The 19,316-nt window shown below is 39.7% G+C and overlaps 1 protein-coding gene across 1 annotated transcript in view; it reads left to right on the forward strand.

Moving 5' to 3' along the window:
* The window catches only part of NMNAT2 (nicotinamide nucleotide adenylyltransferase 2), an 81,001-nt gene that overhangs the window by 52,252 nt on the left and 9,433 nt on the right, over positions 1-19,316 (forward strand). The window contains exons 4-8 of the mRNA XM_063298449.1: positions 5,612-5,690; positions 12,420-12,546; positions 14,319-14,399; positions 15,150-15,194; positions 18,339-18,415. Of these exons, the coding sequence (XP_063154519.1) occupies positions 5,612-5,690; positions 12,420-12,546; positions 14,319-14,399; positions 15,150-15,194; positions 18,339-18,415 (409 nt within the window). The remainder of the gene's footprint in view (positions 1-5,611; positions 5,691-12,419; positions 12,547-14,318; positions 14,400-15,149; positions 15,195-18,338; positions 18,416-19,316) is intronic.

The following is a 19,316-nucleotide window of genomic DNA, read 5'->3' on the forward strand; positions in this document are numbered from 1 at the left end:
CCACCCAGCACACTCTTTATCACCCTTGAATTCTTCTTATGGGCTTTTAAATATGTATTTGCTAGGAGTATTATTTCTCTGGAAAGATACTGATATCTAACATCAAGAGTCCACCCATCATGCTGGAGTGAGCTATATAGTTTGTCAGTATCCAAATCTGTCTGTCTGTCTGTCTGTCTGTCTGTCTCTCGGTCAATTTATCTTTAAAATAGAAATGTGCAACTCATAAATGCATGAGTCAAAAATGCTTGTGAGGGAGGGTTTGATCATAATTCTTGCAAGTATTTGTATTACTTGATTACTGCAGCTTTTAACACTACAGAAAGAATTTCATATGGCTTCAAGAACAATATTCAGTAGAGTTAATTCACAAAGTGATGGGCATCAAAAGTGTAGAGAAGTCTATATCCCTGTGTGAATTAGCCCATTCTTACTAGAGTTGTCTCTCATGGTGAGATAATATACAGTACTAATATGGTAGTAATTTGACTCTTGCACACAGTATGATGAATGAGGTTGTCTTCTCACTCCACATTTCAGTTTCTCATAAATCTAATCATAAGGGTCCACCCTCAGCCACCAAAGCTCAGAAGACTGGATGACTTTGGGTCAGTCACTCCGTCTCAGCCCAACATACCTCACAATTGTTATGGAGAAAATGATGCTCCCTCCTCCTATGAACAATACCTTGAGCTCCTGAAAGAGAGGTGCGATATAAATATAAATGAATAAATAAGGGAGATGTTAACCTGCACACTGTGGAGTCATACTCTTTTCCTTACCACCAAACCCCACATACATTTCAGTGCAAGGACTCCTGTGCTAGACTTTTCCTTGTTTTTGTTTGGGTTAATGACACACATCTGTTCTCCACTTGGGCTTCACAAATGCCTCACTCATCTCACCCCAAATTTTGGTATGAGGGCCTGGTCAGAAACTAGATTTGTTCAAGATGAGGTAGATCCCAATAATTGCTATTAGGGACAAGAATCCAAATGCCCAGGAAAAAAGGCAGCCCGGTTTTATTTGATAGCGCTGCATCACCATAAATATATCACAGAGAAATTCTGATACAAAGATATGCCCAGAAGGCTGCGACCACAACAGGATTGTAGCTGAACAACAACAACAACAACAACAACAACTTATTACTACATATTGTGTCATTTTGATAAGGAAGAAATGACAGCCTTTTCCAGTTGATCTGGGGAAGGCTTTGCCAAAGGAACAAGTAAATTATCCTGCAATCAGCTGACAGGTCCATTGTGAAATCTACTCATCATCTTACTTTGAATTGACAGGACTGGTGTAAATTCTGTTACATAATTCTCAGAGATGTTCCTACCTCCAGTAGATCTTCCTTTTACATTATTTTTGAAAAGCCAGCTTACAGAGGGGCAAACCACTCCCTATCCCCTAATACTGAGATCAGCAGACAGTGTAATGAGATCAGCAAAACAATTCAGTGATGTCAGCAAAGGTATAAAATGTATCATATGTTCAGTATAACAATGAATGAAACCAAATTGGTTGATTTCACATTGTCAGCAACACAATTTTACAGCTGCTATGATATTTAGGTCTCTTAAGCCATGGCTTGTTCAGCCTTCCCCAGCCTTGGTGCACTCCAGCTGTGAGGAATTCAGCTTCCAGAATTCTCAATAACCACATTGGCTTGGATGTTCTGGGAACTGAAGTCCACACATCTGGGGAGTTCTAAGATAGAAGAGAAAGACTCTTACTTCCACATGGCCCAAGTTCTTCAGGCCTTCTCTTCAGGCATATTTGTGGACCCCTGCTATCTGCTCATCGACGTGACTCAATCTGGCTTTCAACTGAGGAGGAGAATAGAGACACCCCACCACTATCAGAACACCATGGGATACAGTAGTGGGGGCTGCAGGAATTACTAGTAATGTTCCATCCCCATTCCTTCACCCCTTCTGCAGATAAAGTCTGGATCCAACCAAATGTATTTACCTCATTACATCACTGATGTTTACGTCTGTGTCATCCTGATCTGCTAACAAAGGCATTGGCAACAGTCTGTACCCAATGAACTTTTACTAGACCAAACCTTTTTAATGAACTGCTTGAAAATTGATTAAACTCCTTTCAACCCTATAAAGGAAATGCATAAGATATTGTATTATTGCTTTTCTAATGTGTTTGCTTTTGTGATATGAAACTTAATATTCCTACCTTGAGTCCCCGAAATACCAGAAAGAAAAACAAGACAGGGAAAGCATGCAGAACATGGTTTCTGTTGTTCTTTCCAACCCCTTTACCAATGGTCACACATGTATATGCATGCACTGGGAAGCATGGTGCAGACTGCATACATTCCACTCTAGGAGCAGGGAGAGGGGAAGGGTTATAGTGGAGCACTTGGCAATATTGTGAGTCAGTGCTCAACTGCCTTTCCCACTGGAGGAACTTTGAAGATTTTTTTTCTTCTCTGCAACCCCCCAGCCTGTTCCAGCCCATTTTTGAATTCAAACTTTCTTTTGTCAGCTTCTCCCTCCACACGAAATTTGGTCCTGTTCAGTTGCATTTTTGAAGAGTTATCTTGCTAATGGACAGATAGACGAAGTCCTTACCTGCTTTGCGTAATTTCTTTCTAACTTTCCATTGGCTGGAAAAAAAAATTTTTTTTTTAATATATACCCATTATTACATTTTTAAATTTTGCTATGCACCTTTATTATTCCACACACCCTGCAATGTTTAGTCTTCAAATGCTTCAGTGTTTCTTTATAATGAAGATGTTCCTAGTTTGTCTACTTTGGTACTTGTACAAATGCACCCTTCCCCCAACCCCTGCCCCCAGTAGCCTGCCAGAAAAGTTTCCCTCTCCTTTCCAAACTTCTCTGATTCACACCTACTATGTTGGGCTATGGGGAAGGAGACAGGTAGAGTCTAAGCACTTTCATCTCATACCCCTGCATGGCTGGGTCCAGGAGTCAAGTTCAGCTGGAAGGTGACTTGACTTTTGAATTATTTCCAAGAGCTTCTGGTCACTTAACTTTATTTTGGTATAGCTGCTGTGCCTTCTGTATTTCTCACTGAATGAATATGTAGCTAAAGCTAACATAATATTCCTGGTGCTAAGTTGCCTGTTAGCATAAGGGCAGAGCCCTCTGACCCTGCAACTTGCTGTCCATTCAGTGTTTTATGATTACTTACCATGAAGTTGAAGATTCAATTGTTGTTCCATCTTTTAACTGTACAGTACAGTGCTTGATAGCTTGTACTACTAGATGTGAAAGAGAGATTAAAGAGAGTTGTCTAGACTCTTACCTTCAACTGAGATATAGTGATTGGAAAGACACTGTTGAAAATGAGTGAATGGGCAGGAAATGCAGACAATGCAAGTAAGAGGCCTTGTCCTTCTTTCGTCTACCTGCACCCAGGGCATGGGGAAAGTCAGAAGTGTCAAGATGAGGCAGATAACCATACAATCAAAGCTCTGCCCCCTTTTAATGTAGACTGTGCAACTGACACACATACATAGACAATGAGTGGGGCCTTCAACTGTATAGTTGTGGTAACATCTTTATTTTTTGCCCCTCCCCCACCACGGATGCCCCTGCCTGCATGTGCAGAATGTCCATATCTGCAGTGAGAAGCCTCCTCTGTCCATGAACTCAGGAAAATCAAGGTATCAGTTGGCAAAGAGTCTCCGTAAGTTTGTTATGCTAAATAAATTAACAAAAGGAAAATATAGATACACACAGTACACCTCTATTACTGAAAACAACAACAACAACAATAGTAGTAGTAATAAGGGAAAAGGACCTAGAACAAATCTAGGTTCATATTGTTCAAAAGTTTTATTCTTGCTCTTTTGTTGAAAACAAGAAGACCTTATTCTGATGTGAACAAATGATATATCAGCAAACCGTTCCTGCAAAAGCACATGTAAATTACTTCTTCCAGGACTGAATTGTTCCCTATCTTATTCTCGGAGGCTGGAGCTTTAATTATAAACCACTTGACTTGACCCAACAACCATGTATTTCTTACTAAATGATCAGTAGGAAAAGTGATTGAGAAAAATAATTAAATTCCATGCAGTAGCAATTGCTGTTAGAAGTAGCTGGATCTGAAGAAAATTCAGTTTGTATGTGGCTTTTTGATGGATGCTTTCAATTTTAACTGTTTTTGGCCTATGGCTGTGCATAAATAACCTTAAAAAAAAAACCTGCCACCCAAGTTATTTTCCATTGAGTAAAGATACTGAAACTGATCCTCCTGCAAACAAGATTCCAATACTTGCCAAGATTTCAGGAAGGTCAGATAATAACACTTGAGCTGAACCTGAAGAACAGCTGGATTCTGAAATTCATTATTCCAGCCAGCAGCCAAAGCTGAGATAAATGCCCAGTTCGAAGCCTGAAAATGTGGAAAGTAAAATCCACCTTTCTCAACAGGAAATTTTAATTTGCACAATGAAAATCTCACAGATGCCCTTGTCAAAGAAGTGTATTCAATATTTAATAAAATTGCTTAAAATATCATGATGGAACAAATGGAGGAAAGCCTGAGAAAATATACATCAACCCTGGAGTTAGAGTCATCTTAATTGTGTCTTTTATCCCAAATACCTAAAGGAAAGGAATTCTGGACTACTCTCTGTTCAGTTCTTCTATCACCTGCATCAAAAGAGGAGATGAATTCAGATTTACTGATTAAAAAGGGTTTCTGGAAATTCTCATCCCAAGATAAACGAAGTATATAAGCTAAAGCCCCAATCCTTATACTTTTGTAGCCTGGTGGATAAAATCGCCCTCCATGGAAGACATTCACTTTCTCCACAGGGAAGGAAATGAGAGGAGAATGAGGCTAGTGCACTGATCTGGAGTTTTACAACTGTATGGATTTAAGCTAGTGTATGCTGCCAGGTGTCTGTATGAGGTATAGCAAATAAATAAGCAAACGAGCAGATGGGGGAACCAATTAATTTTATTAATGAGGTGCCTTATTTTAAAGGCAATTAATTTGGATAAGTAGTCAAGACAATTGGCATTCATTTAATTTTCTTGTCCTTGGTTTGCCTTTGGGGCGGGATTGTGGCCTCGGGCCAGTACATATATACACAATCTGTGAAAGATAAAGGAAACATTTTCTTCATGTTGAGTTTGCCTCCTGATGACTTCATGGGCATGTCCATAGAATTCTCTTAGCAACATGATGAACCTGGTTTGTCATGGCTGCCTTCTGGGATGGTTTTTCAAGTTGCTACAGCCCTGAGATTTCAGGGTGATCTCCCATACAAGTACAGATCTCTTCCTACTTAGCCAAGATCAGGTAGATGTGACACACCTACTTATACAAATGGATCAGATGCATTTGGTTGGAAGGGGAAAAAACCCTCCCAAACAGATACAAATGGGAGAAAGCCACCTCAATTGACAAAACAGAGAAGCTGAGCCAAGTTGGTCATGCCTATAAACTTTTTTTCTGTCTGATTTCTTTGGGGGAGGAGACTCTTAGATTCAGATGAAATGGTATAAATAAATGTTTACAATCAAATGGTATATACTGATATTAAAAATGTAATTGTTATTTGCAATGGCCAAGTCAGATTTTTCTAACTTCTTCATCATAGGGTGGACCCCTGGGAATGTTATCAGGATACTTGGCAGACCACCTGCAGCGTACTGGAACATCACCGGGATCTGATGAAAGTGAGTTAATGGCTGAAACAGATGGCAGAGATTGAGATTACAGGGCTAGGGATGTTAAATATGTGTTATTTATTTGAAACATAATAGAAAGTGACTTCACTTCAGAAACTATATTTTTTTTAAGGTACAACCTGGGATGGGATTAAGAGTGATCAGATATTTTGTATCCCATCAATAAGATATTTTCACTTCTTAAATTCCAGTGCTGTAAGGAATATACATGCCCAATCAATATGTATTCCATCATTTTGCACAATTACTGAATAAGGACATATGTTGTATTAGTCATGAGTATCTCATGAACTCATGGCAGAGTAAACTAGGGGACTTTCTCTCTTTTTTATCAGGTTAAGCATAAGGTTATACTGTGAATCCTATTCTGGACAATCCATGGTGCATGGAGGTGGAGGTTTCAGGTGATGTGGTTGGGGTGCCTATCTGCTTGGCTACAGTTGGCTCAGTTGGTCTGATGTTGGACTACCCTCTTCTGTCCTCTGCAGCTACTACACTACCACACTACCATTATTCCTTCTCCACCTCCCCCTCCTCCTCCACCACCACCACTTAGAGTCCTGAAATTGACTATCCCAAACTGAGTTTCACACACATATCTGGAAATGTAAAAGAAGAGATTTGGCTCTTGTGCTTCTCTAGTCTGCAGGGTGAGGAATTCCCTTCCCAGTGTCCATTGCTCTTAAGGAAGCCCTAGTTCCTCCATTTCCCCTCTCATGGAATGTTCTTTAAAAGATTCATTCCAACATAAAATGTAACCTGATGCAGATATGGCATCAACCTACAGCCATGCATATTTTTTCCACTCCTAAGTCTATGTACCCAAAAGCACCCCAGAACCACATCAAAACACCTTTTGTGAGCTCCAGCTCCAAAAACATTTATGAGATGCCTCCATCTGGGCTGAACTACACCAGATGGCCACTACATTTAGAGGGAGCTTATATACTGCTCCAATCCAGAAGGACTTTGAGTGGTTAAGAGAGATGGTCTCTTTACTTCCATCTAGTGGCCACTAGGTCAATAGCTTGACAGTCTTTGGGGGGGAAATAGAAAACAAATTGATTGGCTGGAGCAGCTTGACCTTACAAGCACCACCATGGCATGTGTCCTGTACAGTGATTGGTGGTGGCTTTTCCTGTGGTTGGTGATGTTTCAATTTTAGCCATAGAAAACTGCCAGTCACTGTCCTTATTGTGTCACACAGAGGAGCTGTATGGACAACAGCCCAGTGTAGCCCCATTCTGAATGCACATTAAAGGCATGCTCTGTGGGCAGTCTGATGTATACTGACATGATTTCCTTCTGCCTCTGCGAAGAGGCTGTGTGGATGAGCCCAGCAAAAGCCTGCAGGACCTGCTGTTGGAATCAGACTTGGAAATGCATGGCATTCTTGTCTTGCCAGCTTGTACAAGCTCCCATCTTCCTGCCATTGTTTCCCATCAACAAAATTGGAGCAAATAAGAACTATCTCACTGAGATACGATTGTCAAATACTGTAGGTGATGCGGTATAATTCACTTGAGAATTGCTACCATCTATTTCTCTCTCTCTAAAGGGGGAGTGGTCATTTTCCAACATTCTGCCTCCTTACTGTACCCTGAGCTTCTTAATTCAGGATCAAATGCCCCAGTTATCCCATCAATATGAACTATTAATGGGGTGCCTCAGCAAACACTTCATCAAGGTTGATTATGGACCTCTGATAGTTATGGGTGTGAATATGCACAAGGGCTGGGCTTGTCCTAGTATTCTTTCCTTTTGGCCTGAAATTGGATAATATGACTCTGTTTACAATTAAAATTTTTGTCCCTGCAATTTTTTTTCTCATTGTAAGTGTAAGATTACAGTTTGATTGTAAAGATATATACATATATATGTTTGTGTTTGTGTGTGTGTGTGTGTGTGTTGTCTTCTCTTGAGTACACAGAATTTGTTGAATCAGACCACAGGCCCGTATAGTCGAATATTCCTTTCATGAATGACCTATAGGGTATCTGTGGAAACTCAACCGAGTTCCTCTTTTTGGGTGACTCGCAACTGCCATTGAGAGTTATATGGCTTTGATTACTGGAGACAAGTTAGCCATTATTACTAGTAACCATAAGTAACCTTATCCTCCCTGAATCTGTCTAATACGAGTTGGTTCCAGTCTGGTTCCTACTGCTCAGAGATACAGTCAAATCAGTTCTGAATCATATCCCTGAATTGAAGATTTGCATAGCCTACTCCACATTCCCCTTTCAAGTTGGTGTCTACCGCTGCATCATGTGGTAGCAACTCCATTGGTTAATTAAGCACTGTATGAACAAGTACTTCATAATTCTCCCCACAAGCTGTTTTATTCAATAAATTCAGGTTCTAGTCTTAAAAGGGTGAGCAAATTGTCTTTTTCCATTTTCTACACAGTGTGCATAAATCCATATACATTTTGTATTCCAGCTTTTTTTCCCCCCATAGCTAAGAAACTTCAAATATTGACTGGTTCCATGTGCTTTGCTTGCTTCCCATCCTGCCCTGGTCCTCAAAAAACAAAGGAAAGACACAAATGAAAAATGCCAGGAAAAGAAAGACACCACATATTTGGCTGAACTCTGTGGCATTCAGAATGGTAGTTTCATTGCCCATTTTTAGCAGTGCCTGCCATCAGGGGCATCTGCAGGGGGATCAAAAAAGTCAAGATGCCAGCCATGATCAAAGGTGCAGGTATTTTTTTAAAAAATGTTTGTCTCATGCACAACACACATTTTAAAAAAGTAAGTTTTTGATTGCGCAGTCACTACAGCCATCTTGTCTTTTTTGACCCTCCCTGCAGCTTTGACTTTGGGTGTGCAGAAATGTTTCTAAAAAATGTCAGATGTTGGGGAAGAAATTTTGCCTTTTTCTAATTCATAGTGGTCTGGATGAATATTACTCCTGAGGCTAACTGAAGGCAGTAGGAGCTTCCAGGGTTAACAGCTATCACAAGGCAGTGATTTCTAGCAGAGCCAGATAAAAAAGGATCTAATTATTTTGGTAAATGTTGAAGTGCAGAGGACAGATCACTCAATTTTTCAGAAGAACCTTTCTTCCCATGCACCATGATCTCAGTGAAAATGGAGCTTCTCACAGTGGCTCTTAACTGTTAAAGTAAAGCAAAAATCAAAGAGAGACACATTTAGTGCCATGCTTGCTTTAGCTCTCAGATCCTGCTAATGAGAAAGAGAACCTTGGGAATACTGTACTTGTAGGGAAAGAGAAGCAATATATTAGAAAGTGATACTGGGGGGAGAAGAAAGGAGGGGAGGGATTCCCCACCTCCCCTTTTCCTTGATTCAGAAGCTGGCTTTGAAAAGAGGGAAAATAAGCTTAAGGAGGAAGGAAGCCCAGGCCCTCTCCCACAAAATATTTACAACATCTAATTTGTTTGCATATTTCTAAGTATGGTTGAAGGACCTGCACTGTTCTTCTGGCTGCTATGTTTCCTGTCTGGGAGAATTCCTCTGAACTCCTTTGTTCCTTCCATTGTTCTGAAAAACAACAATTGGAAAGGCTCATGGCAATAGGGAACATGAGTGATGTATCACCAATACTGGAAAGAGCATCGATGGTTAGCATTGTTTTAGATACCTTCGTGTTCTCCCCTTATTTGTCAGAAATAATTTATAGGGTCATTGTGAGACCTCTAAGATTACTGGCTTCTGTTTCACCTATGTGCACTTTTCACATCAGAAGGAAACAGTCTTTGAGTGATACTCATTCTCCCACAAAATAGTCAGGGGCATAGTACTTGTTGACTGCAAGTCACAGGACCCATTTCTGGACACTGATCTGAACTTAGCAAATAATTTAACAAGGATATGGTAATATATTTAAAACAGTACTTGATTTCCTTATGAATATGACAGCAGTAGGTGGGGGGAGGGGGCAAAAAGAAACACTAAAAGAAGAACCTGAGAGTTACAGTGGGCAGTACATCATGCCTTGGGGAGGATTTGTTAAAGAAAGATTTAATAGCTAACACCACATTATTGTTATAATCATAGACATAGACATATATGTATACATGTATATATGTGTGTGTGTGTGTGTGTGTGTATGTATGTATATATATATATATATCCATATATATATGGATATATTCAAAGAAAAGAAATTCTTTGGTAGGCCAAACTTTTCAGTTCCACTGAAGTTGCCCATTCAATTTCAAAACAGTAGTTTTACTTTCTTGCCAACACGATGCTTGATAAATTCCACCTTTTTATTTTGGCCTTTCTTTTACAAAAGGAAAGAATATAGCACCCCCTGGTGGCAGGAAGAAAGACTGTTCCCTTTATTGCATAATACGTAATAATTCAGTGTATTCTTACTTGGCCTTTTTGTTTTTTTAAGAACAGGTTTAGGCTAAATGCAGTCTTTGGTGACTCACTTTTTTCATTTTGCCATTACTTGTGTATTTCTTCATCTTTTATCCAGAATTAATTATAAAAAGGTACTCATAAGTTTTTTTTTAAATGAGCATATTAAAAAAAAGTAATTATGACATCATTACAGTGTAGTAATAATGTACCTTTCTCAATATGAAATATACTGTGAATTTAAAATGTTAAGGTGGATAAAGATGTCTTGATCTGATGGAAACCAATCAGGCTTCTTTTGGAATACATTTTTAAAAGCCCCTTTTTTGGAAGTGCACAGTGTAAGGAACTTGAAAAAGTCCCCCTTTGAAAAAATAAATGGGCAGGATGGCCTGCTTAGGCCACCAAGTGTTTAAGACTTTAAACATAAAATGCATATTTCTGGTCCAGCAGTGAGTTTTAAATTCACCAGGCAAGATGAACACCTTAGGCATAACCAAATTGGTTCTATATAATCTTGAAGATGCCCTGTTGCTTAAAGCCTTAAGAAGTCTGTTCGTGAGTCAGAGCAATTGCTTTTTCTATCCAGATTGCTACGGGAACATTATACCCAGTATTACAGTTGCACAGTCTGGAGCCCTTCAAAGAACAGTTTAGACAAATGGAAGGGGTTTTATTTATTAATGTATCTCAAATCCAACAGTAGAGAGAGGATAGAGCAAAGTATAGGCAAAGTTAACAAAGGGTAAATGCAATCAAACAATGGCCTGGTTAATACAAAATGGTTAGTGTAGTCAGACATTAACCCAGCTGTAATCCCTTTCCAACAGCCATGCTAAATGAGCTGTAATTTGGGAGATATCAAAGCCCCTGCCCACTTTCTGCCTAATATCCCATGATTAACGAAGAAAGCTTAATTATGTCAACAGTCTGCCCCACGTCTAATCCTGTCCAAAGCCAGGTCCAGTGCTTCCTATCAGCATTTAGGACATGTATTTTATGGCTGCTAGCCCACAGCAGCAAGTTTGTTAATGGAGCACCTTGTTTTTTCTCTCCCGAACTGTTTTTGCAATGCTTGGACTTTACCCCATAATTGAATGGACTTTCCAGGTTCAGGAGACAGTTTGATTTGCCTTGGCACACTTTGGGGTTGTCATCTAGTAATGATACAGCATACTGCCCACATCATTGACTGAGCTTAGCATGCTATGTGAACTCACTAACAGTCTAATACCGGCTCTGAGACTCATTAGTGGGGGCGGGGGGAAGCCACCAGAGCCTGCTCTCTTGTTCAGAAGACTTGTCCAAAGATGTTCACCCCAGCCTCACCCAAGTATCAGAACTTTTGATTCAATGAGCTGACAGCTTTACCTCTAACATCTGACCCACATACACTGAAACATCACCTAAAGCAAACCTCCCCAACCTTGTGTCTTCAGATTATGTCAGGATGGTGTCTACCAGAACTTCTAGTGTACCAGCTGAGAATACTAGGAGTTGTAATCCAAACCATTCTATAGGGCATCGAGTTGAAGAAGGATGGTTTGAGGGATTAAACCAAAGGCTTCAAAGAATATGTGGATATTGAAAGAAGAAAGACAGAGAAATATTTGCAGTCTCTTAAAGCACTTGTGCTCAAATAGGCAAGCAGAAGTGAAGTGGACACAAACAACCTCTGATGCCTTGCCTTGGTTTTGCTTGCAATCCACCATGAGCAATCTTCCTTCTCCTTCCCTAGGACTTGGCTGAACTAGATGCCTTTCTTAGTCTGCTCATGGACTCTGACATTGCTACCACTGTCATGGCTTGGACTGGAAAGCTTACACTTTCAAATACAGTTTGGTATGAAGCGAAATAATAACCAAAGGTCTAAAGCCCCTAGGAGGTCTCTCTTCAGAGCATCAGGGGAACCTTGCCAAATCAGTCTGAAGGCCTACTTTTAGGAGTGCTTTTTTGTTTCATTCCCAGGTAGAAGCCTCTGAAACCCTAGAAGCTGCACCATGAGCACAACAACACTGTCAGCGAGTGTTTCCCACCTACAGATGTTGAGAGAGAGAGACCTATTCCCTGGTGATAGTATATAGCCATCAAGACTAATAGCCATTTACTGCCTTATCCTTCTTGATAATTGAGAGGTGCTTTCAAACACATGGAAAGTTTCAGACATGATTAGGTCTTTGGCAGTACTTTTCCCAAATAACTTGCTCTGGTCTGATCTAAAGATGGGAATACTCACACAGTCCTTCAGACAGAGGTTGGAAGACCAAAAGAGTGAAAGATGTGGCCTAGGTTTTTGGCAGATTTGCAGATAGAGAAAGATAATTGGCTAAGGGCTATGAGCCAAGCATATGAAAATGAAAACTTTCACCATTTCTTCCAGCGAGTTACTGGTTGTATCCTGTCCAATGTGAACACACCTTCTCTGACCCCAGTGATTGGACAGCCCCAGAATGAGACCCCACAGCCTATTTACCAGAACAGCAACGTTTCCAACAAGCCAACTGCAGGTAAGAGCCAGCAGAAAGCCCAGATGTTCCTTAAAGATGCCCCATGGGGAGCCTGTAGAAGCTTCTGAAAATACAAGAGTAAGAAAGGTGATAACCCAGGTGAGAGAGAGCCCGTGATGTTGTTTCCTGCCTTAGGTGCCAAAATAATTGGCCAGCATCGGATTTTAGGTACTTTTACACCTGGAGGGGAGAGCCAATTCCTGCTCCACCCAAAGAAAGCAAAATGTTTCAGTCAGACTTTGCTAATTCAGCTTTATGATCTGTAATCAGGACAGCCACCAGTCCCTAATTTAAGCCTTTCACTAAATGGCATGTTGAGACATTTCGGTCCTTCCTCACCCTTATGTCTGCCTTTTTCTCATCTTCTGAATGGCACATCTGGTTTGCTCTTGGCCTCAGCAGGTGGTAGTAAAGGTAAAGGTAAAGGTTTCCCTTGACATTAAGTCCAGTCATGTCTGACTCTAGGGGCTGGTGCTCATCTCCGTTTCAAAGCCGAAGAGCCGGTGTTTGTCCATAGACACTTCCGTGGTCATGTGGCTGGCATGACTAAACGGAACGCCATTACCTGCCCACCAAAGTGGTACCTATTAATCTACTCACATTTGCATGTTTTCGAATTGCTAGGTTGGCAGGAGCTGGGACTAGCAATGGGAGCTCACCCCGTCACACGGATTCGAACTGCCGACCTTCCGATCGGCAAGCTCAGCAGCTCCCACTGGGGTGTGGGTATAATGGTGCAGGGAGAATTTTTGTCTTGCAAACCAATAACCCTTACTATTCAGTGGGAACTGGATCAGCTGTATGAATTTATTTGGTTTTGACTATAAACAACTGCTGGGGGACCCAGAAAAAAGAGCGAAAATAGATCCTTTTCACTTTTTGATCATCCAGTAGGTGTTATTGCCTTTAAATGTAACACATGTGCCCTGCTGGATCTGATAGTCCATTTAGTCTAGCATCTCTGCACTGACCAGCCAGATACTTTGTCCTCAGATCTGGCATACTGAGATACACTATAGTATCTATTTATACATGGTAAATACATATATATATAAATATATATATTATTTCTAAACTGTTTTATTTTACTTTCAATGTGCATGCTCAGGATGATAGTAATATTTTAAAAAATTATTAAAATAAGTTACACTCAATAGTATAATAATAGTTAGTAACTGCCTCAGAGGGTGCTCAGACACAGTTATTGAAGTTCATGGATTTTGAATTATTTTCATTGTTGATTTTAATTATTTTTTAATTTTGCTTTTAAGCACCTTTGTCTTTGATTTTCATTTTGAATGTATATTTTATTGTGTACTGCCAAGATAACTCAATAGTTGGTGATATAAGTTTAATTTATAAATATTTGTATAATCTTGGCTGAATTTAGTATCACTTCTAAGTACATGGGTCACACTGGACTATAAGCATCAACACTTGGCTCTTGTTATATACTTAAACTGCTGGGTGAAATTGCATTTTAGTGATTTCCATTTAAATGAGATGACACATGTTTTTGTCTGCAGTGTAGTTCTTAAGAAACAAATGCAGGTTTGTGCTGAGCTTGTGTTGACACCAGCAATAACAGTTTGTCAAGGAAGTAAGGATAAAAAAAAAATTCTGGTGATCAAATCACAATCTACAAATACGTTATTTGTAGGAAAGCCACTGAATGAAGGGGCAATATTGTTTCAGTTGTAAACTCCAGTACTTCCACACTGTATTGAATGCTGATTTTTCTGTTTTGTCCTCTGCTTTCCTTCTTTCCTTAGCAAAACTTTTGGGGAAGGTGGGAGAAAGCCTTAGCAGAATTTGCTGTGTTCGTCCCCCAATGGAGCGTTTCACCTTTGTGGGTATGTTGTTGAAATGTGATTGTCTGCAGCCAGCTAAAAATTGTGACCTGTGACTGAAATTAGCTTCTTTCCTAGCCCTTCCTTTGGAGATTGTTTGGGGTATAAATTAATAGAACAATCAAATGGTTTCTACCAACATATAACAGATGATGGAAATACGTTGGGCCTCTGGCAATACCTGTCTTGGGACATTCCTAGATTTATCCCCAGGTACTTCCAGGACTGCGCTGAGCACTAACATGCTGCATGTGAATTATCTTGGATGTGTTTCAGAAAAGTTGGACAAATCCAAACCAGGCCTGAAAATGAATTTTTTACTATCTAATATCACACTTGTTTTCCATTTTGTCAGGCTCAAAGATCTTGTTATGCAATTATCAGATTAAAAGTTTGATATATTTTGGAGTTTTCAGAAGAATCTCTTAGGGACATACGAGACGTGCACGACGACCAAGCAGCTGAAGGAAAGTATTCAGCACTCAGGCTTGTCAGCCTCTTTCACATTCGATGAAGAAATGTGATTTCAGCCACTGTTATTATTGCTACTTAGAACCCTCATTTTAATGTAATTGCTTTTAATTACAGTCTTTAGGAAAGGTGCTCTAAGTACAGTTGTAAAAGGGCAAGATAAATGATTGCATAGTAAGAGTTGCTTAGTAAATGCAGTGTTTTTAACTAATAGACAACCACATCATAGGTCACTTTGTGAAATACAATACAATTTCAGCATTTTCTCTTTTTGGTTTCTAGATGAAAATGCTAATTTGGGAACCGTGATGAGATATGAAGAGATTGGTAAGTGAGCATCATCCATAGGCCCATGAAAAGTGGGCATATTTGCCCAATGAGGGCAAAAGAACTGTGGTTATTTTATTGCACAGCTGTTGTTGGTTCTGGTTGGAAGAATAAAATAGGCATGCAAAGATGAGGGTGCATGTAACGTGTTGTAGGAGTTTATGGGATTTGTATCACACATAGCTAGAACATACCAGAAGTGGAGGACTGGAATGGTATCATCTGCAAAGGTCCTACTTAATTCTGCAAAAGCTCTTGAAAGCTGTGCATTACTTTGAACTGATTCCAAATGGTGCTTTGATGAAGAGGCTGTGAACGTAGCAGTTGTCTACAACTTCTTAACAACAGTTGCATCTCTTCCAGGACTGTGAAATTTTAGGAAAAGATGTAGCTGTTTTGAAGAGTTGTAAACAGTGCTACATTCATGTCTCTCCCTCTTCCAAACCACCTTTTTGGAATTGAATCCAAATTGTTGTTTACCTTGCTGTACACTATGCAGTATTGCAGATAAGAAAATGCATATGAGATCAGAGAATCAGCACTGCCCTTCAAATAGACAAGTGCCTAATAATGGGTTAGGGTGTGAAAAATCATTCCAAATCTGTTTCATGTGCATTGACACTCTTTTTCACTTATAATAGTAGTCTGTCAATTATTCTCGCACTAAAAAAACCCACATTCATTATCATTGTAATCTTCCCTAATAGATGGAATTTTGCATTCCGCTAGTGTACACTTTCAAAAAATAACTACCCCAATATATGCTTTTTTTTTGTACTCAGCTTTCCCAACTATGTCCACTAAGGAATACATTTTTCCTAAGTATACATTTTTGTGTGCGTGCAAATCTGTAGAGTGGAGCATGACAGAAGCTAGCAGTCCCTTCATTGCTGTCCATAGCAGACTTCACATCTTTAAGATTTTATATCCTTGATGTTGGATATAATTTTATGGGATCCTACCTGGAAATTCTATAGAGCTCTACCATTATACAGTGAAGTGACAGATGGTGGAGCATAGCAGAATGGAAATAACTCTTAGATCACTTTCTTGCATTCTGTAATCTGAGTCACCTTCAGACGTAAAGCAGAAGGATATTTTCTCTCCAGTGGTCAACTGCATAGAAAGGGAGTGTTTTATGAGCCTGCTCCAAATGTCTCTGCTTTTGTGTTCATACAGGCACAGAAAAGTCACTGCAGCATGCATTATATTGGTACACAAAATTGCCAAAAATGAAGATAGCACTGACATTGCTAAAGGAATATCAGTAAGAGACTTCAGTGGTCAGTGAAGTAGATGGACAGAGAGACAGACAGATGCTAACAATCCTAAAGTACTTTCATGAGTGCCTGAGTATTTCCCAGTTTTTTTGCATATATACAGTACCAGAAAATGATGACAGTCTCATTTAAGTACTCTGATATTGCTCTGCATTTGGGAACATTTGATTATCCTTTACAGATTATGTATAAAATCTTAACAGCTGTAAACAACTATTACAGTCCTGTAGGATATATGTTGGGAGACCCAGAATGGTAATTCTTCTTGCTTTCCTCTCAAAAGACACTCATTTTTTTATTGAGCATTAGAAAAGTGAGACACACATGTACTGAAATTCCACAGATAGTTTTTCACAATCACGCTGTTAGAGCTTAGAGTCTGAGAAAATGAGAGCTGTGCTAATTAAGTCGGATAAACTTTAAATAATTATTCCTTGTGCAAAAAATAAAATGCAGACAGACCACAGGGGTTATAGAGAGCAGCAAAACATTTCCATGGGGAGTGTCTGGTTAAAAGGCAATTAACATTTTGGGGTGGTTTTTCAGAGGAAAAAAAGATAGTTGCAACCAGTTAAGCTCTTTAAGCATTTTGTTAGGCAGCAGCTCCTCCTATCTGTATATGCAATGCACTGTAGATGTCTTGTTGGATAACCATTCCCATCCACCCGTTTCTTTAATGGTGCAGAAAAGAGGAGGGTTCACCCATTGTCCTACTTTCTGTTTTCATTCTGCTAAGGTTATGTACACAAAGGGTTAAAGCCAGACTAACTAAAGGCCATTCCCTTTGGGACTGTCCATACTCAATTGCCCACAGGATTGTTTCCAATGGCTCTGGAAAGTTCTGTATCTTTTTTATACAGAGATATATATATGTATAAATAATGTAAATTCTTGTCTATAGTCATATCTCCCTATTTCTGCCTGCTTTTGTCCCCATTTTTGCCACTTAACTATATTTTTTTTCTTTGCTGATGTTTAATAAGCAAACAAACATCAAGCTATATTTTTATTAGCTGAACAGAGGCATGTGTGCTTTTTCTGATATAGATATAAGGGTTGACTGGGAGTGTGCTAGGTGCAAATTAAACTGGAAACTGCCCACTGTAATTTTTCCCCAAAAAAAGGGTTATGGGCTCAGCAGGGACCCAGAACCAGAGCACCCCAAAAGCATCCCAGTCATGAAAACATCCCATTTTTTCCAGGTGTTTAAGCATACAGGTGAACCAGCACCAGGGATTAACTGGGAGTGTGCTGGGTATAAACTAAGCTGGAAGTTAGCCATAGTAATTTTCTAACTCGCCTTTCTGCTGAGATAACTGCAGTGGGTAACATGTTGCCCTGCAGATATGCTGGACTCTGACTCCTATAATGGCCATGCTGGTTGGTAAATCCAACATATCCAGAGGGGATAAAGTTGGGGAAACCTGCTGCAGAACTCCGACCTGCTTACAGCACTTTGAAATGGCAAAGAACCTTTCAGAAACCAAGCCTTTGTTGTGCTTTCTCTTGGAATACGTATTTCAGAAGTCCCTGTGGCTGCAGATCATATCCTGTTCGAACAGGTACATAACATTCTTCCTGTCATAAATGGATGGTAGGAACAGCCAAATTATTCCAAAGCTGTGAGAACCACAGCATCCCTGAAATTCAGAATTCAGGAACCGGTTTTTGTCACAGTCCATTCGCTGAACACGTTTGCACTGGAGATACGTGGGAGGCACTTCAGTTCTGAAAACAACATGGGAACCACAACTCCTATCTTTTCTGCTCTCATTCCTTTTTTAAGCCTTTGGGTGAAGGCAAAAAGATTAGTGCAGGATGATTATCCAGGGAACGTCTGAGTATCTGTATCTCTTTCCTTCAGAGCTCCGAATCTTGCTGCTGTGTGGAAGTGATCTGCTGGAGTCATTCTGTATCCCAGGCCTTTGGAATGAAGCTGATGTGAGTAGATGACAGGAAATGGTCAACACAGTGGTTTCCTTCCTTCCTTCCTTCCTTCCTTCCTTCCTTCCTTCCTTCCTTCCTTCCTTCCTTCCTTCCTTCCTTCCTTCCTTCTTCTCCATTTTCGCACAGTAGCTGCTGATTTAGCATATAATATATATATAATTCCTGAGGAGTTTTGTTTACTTTTTGATGGCTTGGGAAATCATAGATTGGTGGTCTATTTCCACCTTCCCTGTTCATGACCCCTTCTTTTCTAGTTCTGACAATGGCAATTTTAATAGCAGTGTTCAAGAGGAATTTTCTTGTAATATAAATAAATCTTTCATATTTTAATAGAGTTGGATCATGGCAAGTTCATAACAGGATGATAAAGTTTACTCTTGAATCTGATGAAAGGGCACCATGACTTTGAAAAAAGATGGTTAACAGAAATTGAGTTAGGGAGGGAAAGAAGAAGAAATAGACCATAGATTGATATAATAATTCTGGAGGAAAGGGAAAGCAAAAGACTTTGGAGAAATATTAGGGAAGTACAGTCTGCCACCTTTCAGATTAACTCAAAAAGGCCAGCAAGCTTGATGCCTTTTGTCTGTGCCACACAGAAATGGCTAGTGGATATCCAAATGTGATTCTGCCATAAGAAATTCTCATTACAGTGAGGAGACTAAATGAAGGTTAAGCCATGAATAGGTAAGACCTTAGAAGCATAGATCCTAAACAATTTAATGTAATACAGCTTTCAAGTACATGTAGAAAAACAGAGTTGTCCAAAATTATAAGTTACTTTGATTCATATGAGATCTGAATTTCCAAGAGAAGGAAAGGGTTCTCTCCTACCCTCCTCAGAAGGTCTTCCTGCATCCCTAAAATTCCCTTGGCAGTCTGCATCCCTAAAATT

This window comes from Candoia aspera, chromosome 3 (assembly GCF_035149785.1).
Source record: "Candoia aspera isolate rCanAsp1 chromosome 3, rCanAsp1.hap2, whole genome shotgun sequence".
In the NCBI taxonomy this organism is placed as follows: domain Eukaryota; kingdom Metazoa; phylum Chordata; class Lepidosauria; order Squamata; family Boidae; genus Candoia; species Candoia aspera.